Source organism: Narcine bancroftii, chromosome 6 (assembly GCF_036971445.1).
Source record: "Narcine bancroftii isolate sNarBan1 chromosome 6, sNarBan1.hap1, whole genome shotgun sequence".
In the NCBI taxonomy this organism is placed as follows: Eukaryota; Metazoa; Chordata; class Chondrichthyes; order Torpediniformes; family Narcinidae; genus Narcine; species Narcine bancroftii.
Window position 1 is genome coordinate 77,368,070 of NC_091474.1, and position 17,937 is coordinate 77,386,006.

The window sequence follows — 17,937 nt, forward strand, 5'->3', positions numbered from 1 at the left end:
TGATTCATACTGATTATTAGACAGGATTTCTGAAAATTTAAAATATCAAGTTGGATTTGTGGAATTGGATTAAATAATGATTCTTGCAATCAACTCTGAATGTAAAAGTTTACCCAACAAAGAATGGGCGAACTGTTTGCAAGAGGGCTTCTGATCACTGAACAACAATCTCCCATCAAAAGGTCTACACTGACAGGATATCTTGTAAATTATCTAAATTTTAAAAGGTGGGAGGAAACCCACGCAAACACAGGGAGAACTTATAAACTCCTGACCTACTGTTCTGGATGCTGGTGCTGTAATAGTGTTGCGCTGTTTTTAAATACAAGACTTTGTTTTCAAGGATATTTTGATGATTTGTTCAATTCCATTTTTATTTCCTATCCCTATTTTGTTTTCTGTAATTAAAAAAAAGCTTTTAAAAATTTAAGTAAAAGCTGCTTTTTTACTACCTGTACCCATTTTGCTGTCAATTCAATTTCTTCAGATTGTTGGTTAGACCATAAGACATGTTAGCTAGAGGCTCCGATAGCTCAGTGGTTAGAGCACTGGCCTTGTAAACCAGTGGTCGCAAGTTCATTCCTCATTGGGACCTCATTCCTGAGAGGGGTGCTTGACAAAGTGGTGACTCTCTATCTTCCTTATGTTACTACATGTATGTAGATTATTTGACACCTTTAAAGGACTTAAAGTTCAGGTGGAATACATGAAATTGTTGACCACCTCTGCCAGGTGGTCGGGATAGGTGCAAGTGTGTGAGTACCAAAGTGGGAAATACCTGCTGGGACCATTGGAGGCCAAATCCTCCTAGGTATGTATACCTAAAAGTACCCAAGGCAGCTCATCTATCCAATCTGGTCCTTTAAGATGATGATGTTATCCAAATATGACAGTGAAAATGTTCCACTCGGCCTTCGACCAATGCAGCTGTGTGCCCAACAACTGTGCAATTGTGGACCATAACCCGGATATAAACTGAGCTCTTCTGTCAGAGGAGATATGCGTGGGTAGTCCGAAACGCGCTGTCCAATTGTTTTTTTGTTTTTTTTTAATTTTTTTATTTTTCACACCATAAATCACATTAGCCATGATACACACTTTTTCCTTTTCACACATATACAGTGACATTTTCTCCCCCCCCCCCCCCACTCCTCCCAAGCCACCCCCCCCCCACCACCCCCCTCCCATCCATTTAAGGTATACAATCTAGGTTATATTAAACCAGTCAGACAATGTTGTCATTCAACAAAAATACACCAGAAATTCTACTGAGTCCATTCTTTTCTTTCCTTCTCCTTCCATCAACTTAGGTAATGATTGTCCCCGGTAGGTTTTCGCATTGTATTTAATGTAAGGCTCCCATATTTGTTTGAATATTTCAATATTATTTCTTAAACTATATTTTATTTTTTCTAATGGAATACATTTATTCATTTCTATATACCATTGTTGTATTTTCAGATTATCTTCCAATTTCCAGGTTGACATAATACATTTTTTTGCTACGCTAGAGCTATCTTAACAAATCTTTTTTGTGCATCCTCCAAATCAATTCCAAATTCTTTGTTTTCTATGTTACTTAGGAGAAAGATCTCTGGGTTCTTTGGTTTATTGTTTTCTGTTATTTTATTTAATATCTGATTGAGATCTTCCCAAAATTTTTCTACTTTCTCACATGTCCAGATTGCATGAATTGTTGTTCCCATTTCTTTTTTACATCGAAAACATCTATCAGATACTGTTGGGTCCCATTTATTTAACTTTTGAGGTGTAATGTATAGTCTGTGTAACCAGTTATATTGTATCATACGTAGCCTCGTATTTATTGTATTTCTCATCGTTCCAGAACATAATTTCTCCCATGTTTCCTTTTTTATTTTTATATTTAAATCTTGTTCCCATTTTTGTTTAGTTTTACCATTTGTTTCCTCATTCTCCTTTTCTTGCAGTTTAATATACATATTTGTTATAAATCTTTTGATTAACATTGTATCTGTAATCACATATTCAAGGTTACTTCCCTCTGGCAAACTCAAACTGCTTCCTAATTTATCCTTCAAGTAGGATCTCAATTGGTAATATGCCAGCGCTGTATCTCCAGTTATATTGTACTTATCTCTCATCTGTTCAAAGGATAAAAATCTACTTCCTGAAAAGCAATTTTCTATTCTTTTAATCCCTTTTTTTTCCCATTCTCTAAAGGAAAGGTTATCTATTGTAAAAGGGAGTAACTTATTTTGCGTCAATATTAGTTTTGGTAATTGATAATTTGTTTTATTTCTTTCTACATGCATCTTCTTCCAAATATTGAGGAGATGATGTAATACTGGAGAACTTCTATGTTGTACCAATTTTTCATCCCATTTATATAATATGTGTTCAGGTATCTTTTCCCCTATTTTATCTAATTCTAATCTCGTCCAGTCTGGTTTTTCCCTTGTTTGATAAAAATCTGATAGGTATCTTAATTGTGCGGCTCTATAATAATTTTTGAAGTTTGGCAATTGTAAGCCTCCTTGTTTATACCATTCTGTTAATTTATCTAGTGCTATCCTCGGTTTCCCCCCATAAAAATTTCCTTATTATTTTCTTTAACTCTTTGAAGAATTTTTCTGTCAGTTGTATTGGCAATGCCTGAAATAAGTATAATATCCTTGGAAAAATGTTCATTTTAATACAGTTTATCCTTCCTATCAGTGTTAGTGGTAGATCTTTCCAATGCTCTAAATCGTCCTGTAATTTTTTCATTAGTGGATTATAATTGAGTTTATATAATTGGCCTAGATTTTTGTTTATTTGTACACCTAGGTATCTTATTGCCTGCATTTGCCATCTGAATGGAGATTCCTTCTTAAATTTTGAGAAATCCGCATTATTCATAGGCATTGCTTCACTTTTATTTACGTTTATCTTGTAACCCGACACTTCTCCATATTCCTTCAATTTCTTATATAATTCTTTTATTGATAGTTCTGGTTCTGTTAAGTACACTATAACATCATCCGCAAATAGACTGATTTTATATTCCTTGTCTTTTATTTTTATTCCTTTTATATTATTATCTATTCTTATCAATTCTGCTAGTGGTTCTATAGCTAACGCAAACAATAAAGGTGATAGTGGGCATCCCTGTCGCGTTGACCTGCTTAAGTTAAATTGCTTTGATACATGTCCATTTACTGTCACTTTCGCTAACGGTCCCTTATATAATGCTTTAATCCAATTAATATACTTCTCCGGTAAACTGAATTTTTGCAATACTTTGAACAAATAATTCCATTCTACTCTGTCGAAGGCCTTCTCTGCGTCTAAAGCAACTGCTACTGCAGGTGCTTTATTTCCTTCTACTGCATGAATTAAGTTAATAAATTTACAAATATTGTCTGTTGTGCGTCTTTTCTTGATAAATCCAGTTTGGTCTAAATTTACCATTTTCGGTACCTGCTCTGCTAATTTGTTTGCTAATAGTTTAGCTATTATCTTATAATCTGTGTTTAGTAAAGATATTGGCCTATATGACGCTGGTGAGAGTGGATCTTTCCCTTGTTTTAGTATTACTGTAATTATTGCTGTTTTACATGAATCTGGTAAGCTTTGTGTTTCATCAATCTGGTTGATTACATCCAGGAGGGGCGGAATTAATAAGTCTTTAAATGTTTTGTAGAATTCTATTGGAAATCCATCCTCTCCTGGTGTCTTATTATTTGGTAATTTTTTTATTATCTCTTGTATTTCTACTGTTCCAAATGGTTCTGTTAATTTATTTTGTTCCTCTATTTGTAGTTTTAGTAGTTCAATTTTAGTCAAAAACTCATCTATTTTCCCTTCTTTCCCTTTGTTTTCAGTTCGGTATAATTGTTCATAGAATTCTCTAAAGTTTTCCTTAATTTCTTTTGGATTATATGTAATTTGTTTGTCTTTTTTTCTTGATGCCAATACCATTTTCTTAGCTTGTTCTGTCTTAAGCTGCCATGCTAGAATTTTGTACGTTTTTTCACCCAGTTCATAATATTTCTGTTTTGTCTTCATTATATTCTTCTCTACCTTATATGTTTGTAGTGTTTCATATTTTATTTTTTTATCCGCCAATTCTCTTCTTTTAGTTGTATCTTCCTTCATTGCTAATTTTTTTTCTATATTTACTATTTCCCTTTCGCTATCCAATTGTTGATGAGGGCTCTCGCGGAGGAGTTGGAGAGCGGGATAACCTCTGGCCATTTAGTGAACCTGTGTAAGGAGCTCCCTGTCAAATGCACTGTATTTCTGTTCTGGTGTCATTTAGACACCAATAGTCCCCACAGGGTCTCCATCCTTCAGGAGCCTTAGGTACCATATGCAGTGGTGATGTCCAAGTGCTGTCGAAGCGGTGAACAAACCCCATTTCCTTTGGAATTCATCTTTAGCCATCTGCAATTTATCTGGAGGCAGCCTACGCACTCATGCATGCAGGGGACGTCCTTGAGTCAGAAATCGTGTTGTACTCCATGTTTCAGTTAGGGTGTCATGAAGGGTGGAGTAATAATGTTGGGGAATTTCACTAGGATTCTGGTGTACTCATTGTCCTAGAGCATCACCAAGTCAAGGTGAGGTGCGGGCAACACCACAGGGTGCAAGGCAAGTGTCTCAAGTCTTTGAATTAACTCGGCAGTGACCTTTGAGATCTACTAAGGCAATGTGCTTGCAAAAAATTAGTGCCCAGTAGCGGCTGTGATACATCAGCAACAGTGAAGGACCAACTGAACCACGACGAGCCGAAATTGAGTGGAGTTATCCGTGACCCATATGTTCAAATGCTGCTTTTTGGTGGCCGTGAGGGAAGGGCCCCTCTTTCCTGAACGTGTATCTGGACGGGAGTGGGGGAGCACCTTAACCTCCGCCTCAGTGTCGACCAAGAACCGTCGGCCTGAGTGCTGATCCCAGAAGAGAAAGGAGGTTGATTTTGTGGCCAGCCGTCATGGCCACTACTGACAGCGTGTGTGCGGGGGGATGACAGCGATAGGCTACAGCACCCCACCTGGTAATAGCACCACTGATCTCTGTCTGTGCTGCATCCTGCCAAGGTACCGCTACACGTCCAACCAAAAATCCTCCATGGTACTTAGCGTGCCACAACTCACCTGCACGGGCTGCTCAATGATGGGGGTCCCCAAAGTCATTGTTTGCAAGCAGCAAACAGATCTCTTCTTGCATTTGCTCCAGAAAATGTTTCTCGAAAAGCAGACAGGGCCTGCGTCCATCCATGAGCACAAGCATCTCGTTCGTTAGTTTGGAAGGAGTGTGGTCACTCAGGCCATCCATTTGGAGAAGACGTGCTGCCCTGTTGTGTCGGGAAAGGTGGAATCTATGTATGAGCAGGTCTTTGAGGGCTTCATACCTGTTGTTGGCTGGATGCTGGTGTAAGAAATTGACAATAAACCTCGTGGTGTCTTGGTGTAGTAGTAGTATTTTGTGCCGTCAGTGGTAATCTGGCACAGATGGAACTGGGCCGTGGCCTGCTTGAACCTGACTTGTGGCTACAAAATACTTGAAGTTTGAGTGCAATGGCATTCTGTCCAGCCAGAGTGAGTTCCAAAATGTCATTTAGACCGTCAGGGTCACCACTGTGTAATGAATGGTAAAACAACAAAGAACACGAGATGTTATGAGTTGGCTGGTTTAATGCGTTCTTACTGTTGTTTAACTGTCTGAGATCTGTGCGCTCCCCGCATCACATGACTTCCGGAAATGGCGCAGCTCTCAGAAGCCTTAGCGTAATTAGTCACCGGGAACTCACGGGCGCACAGAGACCCGCGAGTCTAAAGATCCGGTGAGGTAATTAGTGGTGCATTTCACCACAACACCAAATATTAAGATGGGTCATTAATTTTACAATGCAGGAAAGACCTTAACTGAACATTATTTATCTAAAATATTTTTTTTATTATCCCTGGATTTTAAAAATCTTTTTTAAAGAGTTACTTTGACTTATCACAGACCTTTTTTGATGGCCTTTCTGTTTTAGGGACAGAGCAGTACAGTATCTACGAAGGCTACGCTGATACCTACAGATGGGTGGGGAGCTGCAATGATCAGACTCCAAGGTATTATTTAAAAAAATATTTCTTTTTACATTAGACTATAAAAATTGTTGATCTCAAATCACAACTATGTTTTCTCTAAAATAAAAGGTGATGGATGAATGATGTGTACCAAATGGGTATGTGTCCAGGAATACAGTAACATAGCAGTTACATCACTGGACTAGAGGCTAGAGTTCTGGATCATTGATCCTGAGACAGGAACTTCGATGCCATTGTGTCAGTGGGGATTGCCAAGATCTATTTGGTTCACTTGTGTCCTGAAGAGAAGGAAATCTGCCACCCTGAGCCGAATCTGACTCATAAGTGATTCCAGATTCCCCAAAGTGACTGGCTCCTCTGCGGAAGGACAATTAAGGATTTACATGCCAGTATTTCCAATGATATCTACGTCTCGTGCACACATTTTTTTAAAAATTGCAGAATATATATCTTTAAATATGTAATTATAATATCAGTTATTTCCTTGTCAGAAATTTTGTCCCAACAGACTTTTATTAAATTAAACAAATTGTTGAAAATTCTATTCTGTTTGAGATTTTGGCTGTTTCATAAAAAAATGCACAGTCAACACTGGATATGACACATGATTTCTCACTTGGAATCATGGAGTCATGCAGCTCAGAACAGACCCTTCAGCCAATCATACCGACTGTCATATCTATCCATATCAGCCATTCTCAACCTTTCTTTGGCTCTGGCACCATTAGGATTCTGTTCAAAGTTTATAGGTTCCCTTTCCTGTGAAGTAGTCAAGATTTGGTTTCTTCGTACTTCTACATAAAAACATTTTAAAAATATTTGTTAATGGATGAAAATAAAATGCGGCTTTTATTTAAATGTACTGTGGCCACTATTGAGAATGGCTCATCTAAATCAATCCTATTTACTCCTCAGCCTTACTATTCCTTGATTCTAATGTGGATTCTAGTGTGCATTCAGATGCTTCCAGAATGATAAGAGAGTAGCTGCCTCCGCCTGAGGCAATGGATTCCAGGTTCCAACCATTCACCAGCTGAAAATATTCCCCTGAACCTCTCTTGATGTCTTGCTCCTTACTTTAAACTTCTGCTCCCTGGTTTGGGCACCTTTATCATGGATAAAAATGTTGTTATCATTTGCCTTTTTGGCTATGAGTGGCAGGACAGAACCCAGTGATTCAGATGAGAGAATTAATTCTTTTGATATCTCAGCCGTGCTTTCCTCTCTAGTCAGCAGTACCAGAGCTTTTTACTCAAGGCCATTTATGGTTAAGGACATATACAATACATGGAATGTAATGGTGGTATAGGGAGAAAGAAAATGACCGTGTAGTACGCCGTCAGGGCCTGATGCCTTGTGAGGGTTCACCCTCTTGAATGATGTTCTGGCATAGTCCTCAGAGACAGGTATCACACGTCCTTATCCTTAGTAGGCACTGTTTGGTTCTCCTTCTCAAAGCGGGCATAGAAATGTGTTCAGCTCATCGGGTAATCTATGTTGTTCATCCTCACTTTGTAGACTGTAATGACCATAGGTGGCGCTTCAGAGATAGCCTTCCACAGGCTGTACTTGTAGAAATCTAGATCCCCAGTCTTAAGCGCCCTTGATCTCACCCTCAGTGGGTTACGAATCCTCTGATTCATCAATGCCTTCTGGTTGGGAAACACGCAGTATGTGTACGTAAGCACACTCTCATCTACACGGGTCTTCATGAAGTTGGTGACAACTGTTGCATATTCATTCAAGTCTATTGGATGAGTTTTTAAATATGTTTCAGTCCACCAATTCAAAGCAGTCCCGCAGATGCTCTTGTTGCATTGTAAGTTTCATACTGGAAAGACTCTGAAAGCGTCCAGATTTATAAACAGCAGATGGTGTCATCATCATGTATTACACAAGGACAGCATAATTTATCAATTGCTATGAGAGATTTTAATCTGTTTTTCTTTTAAATAAAAAGTTTTCTATTTCCTCCCTTGTTCTTAGCAGCTGACTTTGAGAGTTTTACGGAGACCAGTGTGGACTCGAAAGGCCAACATGGCTTGTTTCCGCTCCGTAAATGGTTATGGATATATGGTTATAATAGTTTCAAACTTCATTTATTCATGATATGAGTGCATATCAGTTCCATCAGTTGTCAGTTTGGATTTATCATATTAACTTGGATTGTTCTTTAATAAGTATTTCCTTCTTGATTTCATCTAGGGATGCTTGGCAGAGGCACAACACCGAGATTGTAGCCATAGATGCATTGCCTTTTCGACATTATCTTGACCAATTTTCTCCAAATAATTTAAAGAGAGAAATGAATAAGGTGAGTGTCTAAATCTCATTATTTTATGTTCTAATTTCCCTCTATAATTAAATCCTATTTTATCTTGTACTTTTGAACAATCAATCCCAATGTGGAAAATTAGAATTAGAATTTTTTTTTTCAAGAATGAATCAAAATGCAGTTTCATAAATTTGTTTTGCATTATAATCAATTATATTTACAGGACTGAACTGTTAAAAATGATTCTTTAATAAGAAGTGAATCATGAAAATCTGTAGATACAGTGGTTTAAGTAATTTTCTTTAATAAGAAAGTCTCAAAACCTTTAAAATCAACAATGAAACAAATGCTCCCTTAAAATTATGGAAATGTAATAAGTAGAAAAAAGCTTAAATTGTCACTCATTCAACGGCATGAATGCAGAAAAAATGAGATGGGAGGCAGACAAGTATGTCATTTTAGCTCTCATATGTTTAACCTCAGAATTTTAAACTTTCAAATGCATGAAGCCACTTTGATTATAAAATAGTTACAAAAGAAATCTTGAGCCCCTTGATAATTCTCATAAGAAATAATTTAATGGCTCAACATCTTACTAAGTTAAAATTTAAATCTGGAAACTAACTTTGGCAGCACAAAAACATATGAAAAAATTTATTTCTGATTCAGTTGTGAAAGTTTTGATACTTTTATTTAAAATTATTTGTTACGCGTTTTGCAAGGCACAAACAGAATTGTTCACTATAGAATTGGGGTCAACAATATATTGTGTTGTCCAGTGGCTGCTACAGATTTATCAAGTGATTGCACATTTATCAGCTTCTCTGTCAAACTGGGGTTAGCATTTTGAGAATCCTTTGTATTTCAGAGATATTTGATACCAACCAATTTGTGAATTCAATATTGTTGTGCCTTTAAATCTCACTCTCTGAAAAATGAACGAAGCGGTGGAAGTAGTGACTGCTTGGAGTACAAATTGTCACTTGAAAGATTTAGATTTAGATTGCCTGATGGCAACAAGCATCAACTTAGCACATTGTGCCATTTGCTTCATTTAAGTGCATGCAGGGGAAGTGGTGGAGGAAGATATGATAGAAATAGTTAAAAGGCATGTATGATTGTATCCTTTTATCAGTGTTTTGAATGCAATTTTTGACAATTCAAAAGTAAAAAAAGATTTGAGAAAATTAGGGATATTTTTGCTTATTTTGAGTTACACTTCCTTATCTTCTTGCAACCAAGGACTTAAATGTAAAACTCTGGTTCAGAAACTTACAGAGTAAGTACACTACCACCTGTAAATTTTTCTCTAGAAGTAGCTTTCCATCAAGCAGAGCACCATTTAACCATGCATTTGGGGTTTTAAGATCCTCGCATTACCAACTGAGTTTAATAATTGCTATCTTCTTTGGCACATACAATTTACTTCCTCAATGATATCAAATAAAGTAGAACCTATATCTAATGAGCTATTCCTTTCATTACTGAAAAGAGAGGTTAAAAAAAATAAAGCCGCTGCTAGCAGCTTTGCCTGAGCTACTTTCAGCTGCAATGGGGAATACTCTGAGCAGGATATTATGCCTACTGGAGAAGGGTAGGGTGAGTAGACCTCCTGGCCGGCTTTTCCTGTTTCAGATGGCCACCCGACAGCCGCACAGGAGTACAATGTACGGCTTTACAGACGGGTGTTGTGGCCATCTGAAAGCGGCTTGTGATATCTGCAGTTTGGTTTAACCTCATTCTGCTGTTGAGGATTTGTTATTTTGACATGAAATGTTTTTAAGACACCTAGAAAAGCAGTGAAGGAGTGAGACTTCCTGGCTTTGGCTTATCAGGCTTCGGCGAAAGCAGGCAAGGAGAAAAGGTAAGCTGAGTTATTTGCCTTCGTATTCAGAGTCATGCCAATAGGGTTAGTGCTCTGTACTGGGTGTCAGATGTGGGAACAATGGGTGACCTCCACCCTCCCAAATGGCCACATCTGCACCAGGTGTACCGAGATGCAGTTACTAAGCGAGCGAATTAGGGATATGGAGTTGCAGATTGATGACCTGCGGCTTGTAAGGGAGAGTGAGGAGTTAATCGACTCAACTTTCAGGGTGATAAATACTCCAGAACCCATGTCAGGTAAGTGGGAAACCGTCAGGGGAGGAATGAAAAAAACGAGAAAAACGGAGAGCACACCAGTGACTATCCCACTCAGCAACAGTTATGTTGAGTTGGATTCTGTTTAGTGAGATGACCGGACAGAAGATGGTCACTGGCACCAGGTCAATGGCAATGAGCCTGGCAGAGTGGTGGAAAAGAAAGTGGTGCAAAAGAAAAGGAGAAATGCAGTAGTTATTGGGGACTCCATTGTCAGGGGTACAGACAGGAGATTCTGTGAGCCAGATAAGTATACCCGCATGGTGTGCTGCCTCTCTGGTGCAAGGGTACGAGATATCACAAATCGGGTCCAAAATATTCTGAGAGGAGAGGGAGAGCAGCCTGATGTCTTGGTACATGTGGGTACAAACAACATTGACAAGAAAAGGGAGGAGGTAATGAAAAGGGATTACAGTGAGCTGGGATGAAAGCTGAAAGACAGGAACTCGGGATTACTACCTGCTCCAAATGCAAGTGATGAAAAGAATGTAAGGATAAGGAAAATGAACGTGTGGCTGAGGTGCTAGTGTACAGGGCAAGGATTTGGCTTCTTGGATCATTGGGATCTCTTTTGGGGAAGGCATGATCTTTACAAGAAGGACGAGTTGCACCTAAATCCAAAAGGTGTCAACATTTTGGCAAGTATGTTTGGTACAGCAGTGGGGCAAGGTTTAAACTAATTTGGCAGGGGTATGGGAACCAGAGTGATAGGGAAAAGGGTAGGGAAGATAAAGTAATGGCCAGGAAAAGTAAAATAGGAAAAGTAATGTTGGGAGGAGAAAGTAAAAAATCAGATGGTGCAGTGAGTTTTCGGGTCAATGATAGTGTTAAGAAAATTACGAAGAAAAATAGTGGGCAGAAAAATCAAAAGAAAAGGTTACAGAAGTCACTAGATATTAAAAGGACAAAGAGCATAAGGGCACTTTATCTGAATGCCCGCAGTATTAGAAATAAGGTTAGTGAACTTGAGGCGCAAATCGGTACCCATGCCTATGATTTGGTAGACATCACGGAAACATGGCTACAAGGTGACCCTAAATAGGAATTAAACTTTTAAGGGTATCAGGTGGTGCAAAGAGATAGACAGGATGGTAAGGGAGGTGGAGTTGCACTCTTAATCAAAGATGAGCTCCAGGCAGTAGTGAGGGATGATATAAGATCTAAAGAGCATAATGTTGAGTCCATTTGGGTAGAGATAAAGAATAACAAAGGGAAAAAATTATTGGTGGGTGTTATCTATCGCCCACCAAATAACAATAGTTTAGTGGCACAGGAAATAAATAGAGAGATAAGTGAGGCATGTAATAATGATACGGCAGTAGTCCTGGGGGGGACTTTAACTTCCACATAGATTGGGAAAATCAAGTTGGTCGTGGGAGTCTGGAAGAGGACTTCATAGAATGCGTCCGTGATAGCTTTCTTGAGCAACATGTAAAGGAACCCACAAGAGAAAATGCTCTCCTGGATTCTAGTGTTGTGCAATGAGATAGGTCGAGTAAATGATGTAATAGTCAGAGACCATCTGGGAAATAGCGATCATAGTATGATTGAATTTCTCATTCAGATGGAAGGGGAAATAGTTAGATCTAAAACTAATATATTATGTTTAAACAGGGGTGACTACCATAGGATGAGGGAGGAATTGGGCAGAGTGGACTGGGAGCACAGGCTAATTGATGAAACAGTTGAGGAACAGTGGAAGATTTTCAAAGAAATATTTTGTAATGCTCAACAAAAATATATTCCGGTCAGTAAAAAGGGCAGCAAGAGAGGGAAAAATCAACCGTGGTTAACAAAGGAAATAAAGGAGAGGATAAAATTGAAGGTGCAGGTGTACAAAGCTGCAAAGAGCAGTGGGAAACTGGAAGATTGGGATAACTTTAAGAGACAACAAGGGGTTACAAAGCGCATAATAAGAAATGGGAAAAAGGATTATGAAAGTAAATTGACACAAAATATAAAAACAGAAAGCAAAAAATTTTATAAATATATAAAACGGAAGCGGGTGGCCAGAGTTAACATAGGACCCTTGGAGGATGAGAAAGGAAAACTGGTAGCAAAAAATGAGGAAATGGCCGAGGCATTAAACAAATATTTTGTGTCAGCCTTCACGGTGGAAGACACGTCCAGCATGCCCAAGTGCGGAGTTAAGGATGTGAATGTTGGGGAGGGCCTTGATAAAATAGTTGTTACAAAGGAAGTAGCGATGGAGAAACTAATGGGACTAAAGCCAGACAAATCACCTGGTCCTGATGATATGCATCCAAGGGTTCTGAAGGAAATGGCAGAAGTTATAGTTGATGCATGGGTGGTCATCTACCAAAATTCTTTGGATTCTGGGCAGGTCTCAGCAGACTGGAAGACCGTAAATGTCACGCCACTTTTTAAGAAGGGATGTAGGCAGAAGACTGGAAATTATCGGCCAATTAATTTGACATCTGTGGTTGGAAAAATGCTTGAAGCCGTCATTAAAGATGAAATAGTGAAACTTTTGGAATATAAGGGTTCAATCAGGCAGACGCAGCATGGTTTTAGAAAGGGAAGATCTTGTTTGACAAACTTGTTAGGATTCTTTGAGGATATAATGGGTGCGGTGGATAGAGGGGAACAGGTTGATGTTGTGTATTTGGATTTCCAGAAAGCGTTTGATAAGGTGCCGCACAAGAGACTTAACAGTAAGTTACAGGAAAGTGGAGTCCGGGGAAGTATATTGGGCTGGATTGAAAATTGGTTGTCTGACAGGAGGCAGAGAGTCGGGATAAATGGGAGTTTTTCAGGTTGGCAGAGAGTGGTAAGCGGGGTGCCGCAGGGGTCGGTGTTAGGCCCACAACTGTTCATCATTTACATTGATGACCTGGAGGAGGGGACAAAATGTGGTGTAGCCAAGTTTGCGGATGACATCAAATTGAGTGGAAGAGCAAATTGTAATGAGGATGTGGAGAGTCTGCAGAGAGATATACTGGATGAGTGGGCAAAGGTGTGGCAGATGGAGTACAATGTTAGTAAGTGTGAGCTTATCCACTTTGGCAAGAAAAATAAAAGAGCTGAATATTATTTAAAGGGTGAAAAACTACAGCATGCTGTTGTACAGAGGGACTTGGGAGTGCTTGTGCATGAATTGCAAAAAGTTAGGTTGCAGGTACAGCAGGTGATTAAGAAGGCAAATGGAATGTTGGCCTTCATCGCTAGAGGAATTGAATTCAGGAGTAGGGAGGTAATGTTGCAACTGTATAAGGTACTGGTGAAACCACACCTGGAGTACTGTGTCCAGTTCTGGTCTCCATATTTGAGGAAGGATATACTGGCTTTGGAGACGGTCCAGAGGAGGTTTACTACGTTGATCCCTGGGATGAAGGGGTTGACTTATGATGAAAGATTAAATCGTCTAGGATTGTATTCGCTCGAGTTCAGAAGAATGAGAGGAGATCTTATAGAAACATATAGGATTATGAAGGGTATGGATAGGATAGATGTAGGAAGGTTTTTGAGCTGACCGGGGAAACTAAAACGAGAGGACAGAGTCTCAAGATTTGGGGGAGTAGATTTAGGACAGAGATGAGGAAAAATAGTTTTTCCCAGAGAGTAGTGAATGTTTGGAATTCTCTAACCAGGGAAGTGGTTGAGGCTGCCTCATTAAACATATTTAAAATTCGGTTAGATAAATTTTTACATGATAGAGGAATTAGGGGATATGGGAGAAGGCAGGTAGGTGGAGTTAGGTCGTAAATTAGATCAGCCATGATCGTATTGAATGGCGGAGCAAGCTCGATGGCCATTTTTGGCCTACTCCTGTTCCTACTTCCTATGTTCCTATCTTCCTGTACAAATATATATGGATTTATAGAAGAATATTTGAATGACTTAAAAATAGTTTTTGAGCATGTGTCTAAAGTTGCTCTCCTGTACCTGAGAATGTGATGAAGAAATGGAGATCCAACACTGCCCTGATACTAAACCACTGGACAGAAACTCAGCAGTTCAAAGGCTTAAGGCAGTTCTGAATCTCTAAAAAACATAATTAGTTTCAATCATTTTCTGGAGTTCTCAATCTAGCGTAGCATGTGGCAGACTATTTTTGGTAACATCGTCCTCTCAAGGCAACAATTCCAAAGAAGCAACCAGACTAACATCAAGTCCCATTAACTCCTGAAGTCAAACTAAATCCTAGCATTCTACCGAATGCAATTCCTTCTTTGTAAAATATGATGTCGAATGGTTTTTTTTTCAATAGCTGGAGACAATTTAATTGAAATGGCCAATCACTCCTGATATGGTAATTAATTACCCATGCAGTGCAAGATCCATTTGAGCAAGCTTCCTGATGCTCTAAAAAAAATCTTGTAAATTGCAAAAACAAAACCAATTTTTAGTTTCATGGATGCTCTAGTCTCCTGAAGTGTGGATGGGCATTCACAATAAGTAAGAGAAGAAAATGTAAAGTTAAAAGAGTAATTGTACATCTTTACCAGCTGTTACTTTTTCAGCGTAAAATACACTTCAAAAAGAGCCGACTATTTTTTAACAAGATCATGTTAAGTTGATGTGTATTTGCTATAATGTTCTGGTTAGCAAATCTTTTTCTGCACCATTAAAATAATTTAATGAAACTATAAACTTTTTTTTCCTCTGAAGCACATTTTTTTTTAACCAATTGTGTGTTAAGAACAGTGGTCATGTGCATATTAATCTTTCAGAATATTTATTATCTTTATTTCGTTGGTTTAGAACTACAACTTTTCCATTAAATAGTTGATTAATAAAATGGCATCAAATTTTTTAAATGTCTAAATACATATTAGACATGATATTCTATCAGTCGTTTAAGTGAACGTGTTTAATAAAATTTCCATACAGATTTCCTAATCACATTGCTGACTGGTTTTCTGACAGCTAACATTTTGTTTAAAAATGACGCTAATGCATAAAGTACCATTTGAAGTAAATCCAGACCTCCATAAATGTATGAAGTGATGTATTGCTATAGAATTCGGAGCAGAATTCTGGATGTTAAATTTAGATTTCTGAAATTTCCTGAACACAAGCAAGATTGTGTACCATATCAAATACTCATCTTTTGCTTTTCATTACAGTTTCCTGCAGTCTAATTTTGTTGATTGTAATGTATTGCCTTTCATGTTTAAAAGGTAGTAGTTATTTTTCAACAAAAATTCCTTGCAGCAATAATCATCGTGCTATTAGGATGCGTTATCAGATTTGGTTTTGAAGATCTGATTTTTCCACATTGCAACATTTCTGCCTGAAAATAATAGATACGGTATTTTTTAAAATTACAAGAGTGAAAATTAGTTTTTAAGCTCATCATTTGCCCTGACTGAAACAAAAAATTCTCAGTGGTTCTCTTGGAATTTTAATTGTCCCATCTGTTATTGTCTTCATTTCAACCATAACTTCCATGCATTTTCTGTCAATGAGTTTGGTACTTTAAAGAATTCACTGTATTTGTGATAGTCCACCCCACTCTGTGGTGGTAAATAAATTTTCAGGACCAATGTAAGTAAGGTCAAGGACATTTATTGTTTTGCAAAGCCTCAGTACCCAGTTGCAGCAAGAGGCACTGCAAAGGAGCTTGTCCTACTCTAAGGGAATCTCCCCTCCTCCTATATTTGCACTTGGAGAATAAATTACAGTTTGTTTTTCAGTTATTGAAGTTACATTGTTGTAATACAACTCCTGCTAACATGAGATATTCCATTGTAAATAACCCAACACTGAATACTTTTTATCCTTAATCTAACAATTAATATCCTGGTCATCAGTCTTGTGTCAGTAGTATGCAAACTTTTGGAGAGGATTCTTATGGACAGGATTTATGAGCATTTGGAATCTTTGGGATGTTCATCATGGTTTTATGAGGGGAAGGTGTTGCCTCATGAAACTAATCGAGTTTTTTCAGGAGGTAATAAAAGAAATTGATGAAGGAACGCCGGTACGTTTGTGTATGGATTTTAGGAAGGCATTTGACAAGGTCCCCCTTGAGAAACTTGCTCAGAAAGTCATGAGTCCCACACTGAAGACGGCAGAGGTTGCAGGGGAATCTCTCCCTCAGTGTGACAGGAATACATGAACGTATCCAACAACTTGATACATTGTGTCTCTGTTCCTACACATAGGACATATACAAAAAAGCTATTCAACTTTGAGTGCCACACAAATCGTCAACAAAACTCAGAGATTTAGTTAACTGATTCATATATTTTCCCATCTCACTTCTGACCACGTGGAGATCCATTGGATTGATGCTCTCCACAGGGTCTCTGCGGAGTCACTCTTGTGTGAAACCATGGCCAATTCAGACCAGTTCTGTTTTATTGCTAGCTCCTTGCAACAGATTTTAGTAACAAAGTGTGGTCCATTATCAGAACTCAACATTGCCAGTCATCCATACCTTGGGATAGCTTCCCTAAGAAATATTTGTAATCAGAATGGCATCTATCCATCAGCTAAACAGATCAACAATAGCTGAACAATATTTTTAGCAATGTACCTGCGGGAAATCAATAAAATTTAGCTGTAAGCATGAAAAAGGTCTACCTGGAAAGGGAATAACTCCTGGTGCATGTGGTATACCTTTCCAATGTTATTCTTTTTACATGTTAAACAGCATTCGATCCTTTTTGCTGCTATCTGGTGAAAATTTGGGTGCCACCTTGATTGCAAACGATTACTTCTCATTCCCATCTTACCAAGTTAAGTCCACTTTATTTATCATTCATACTATGCTTGCATGTAGGACAATAATGCGTTTTTCCAGGACCATGGAGCAGATTTACATAGATATGTTAGGAAAGCATTTAACACATTAAAATATTAAGGTATTAAGATGTAAACACTGAAAGTCCATGGTGCACTATGTACATCTGTACTGGGAGTTTTGGAGCCTGATGGCTTGGGGGGAGAACAGTTTACATGTGTATGAATATAATGAATGAACAAGGGTAAATATGTCAGAACACATGGTTAGCTGGGTAAGTCACAACTTTGTCCTTTGGCAGAAGCATCAACCCATATCCACCCATTGTTGACGCTCCTGATCAGAGGCATCCCTCTGAAGCGTACATACCCTGATTCCATGTCTAGCAGGCTCATCGTGTTATTAGATGGGACCAAGAAATTAATGGGTCCCTGAGGAACAAGTAAATCTCTGCAAGCAGCAGCTTCCTTATCAACCTGATTAGCTGCTGTATTGCCCTGAGCCACCATTGTGTCAGCACCTTTGTGCAGAGAACTTTGCATCTTCTCTCCAGGAAACTCAAGAGATGGTGGTGCTGGCAATGGTGGATACAAGGATGGCATCAGCCAGTCCTCACCCTCTTGTTCCCAATCCCTTTCTTCAAACAACATCAGGAAGCCAAGCATGGGGTAAAGAGCCTTATAAGACTCTTTTGGTCTTTTATTTCCCTCCTGATCTTTCTCTTTCTCTGTCCTTCACTCCCTCTTCCT

The 17,937-nt window shown here is 38.6% G+C and overlaps 1 protein-coding gene across 2 annotated transcripts in view; it reads left to right on the top strand.

Moving 5' to 3' along the window:
- The window catches only part of parga (poly (ADP-ribose) glycohydrolase a), a 138,243-nt gene that overhangs the window by 104,141 nt on the left and 16,165 nt on the right, over positions 1 to 17,937 (top strand). The window contains exons 14-16 of one of the 2 annotated variants that reach the window (XM_069885431.1): positions 6,002 to 6,080; positions 8,265 to 8,373; positions 10,119 to 10,199. In XM_069885431.1, coding sequence (XP_069741532.1) covers positions 6,002 to 6,080; positions 8,265 to 8,373; positions 10,119 to 10,145 — 215 coding nt within the window. In that variant the 3' untranslated portion in view covers positions 10,146 to 10,199. Of the gene's footprint in view, positions 1 to 6,001; positions 6,081 to 8,264; positions 8,374 to 10,118; positions 10,200 to 17,937 lie in introns of those variants that run through there. The other variant, XM_069885430.1, reaches the window with a different exon arrangement.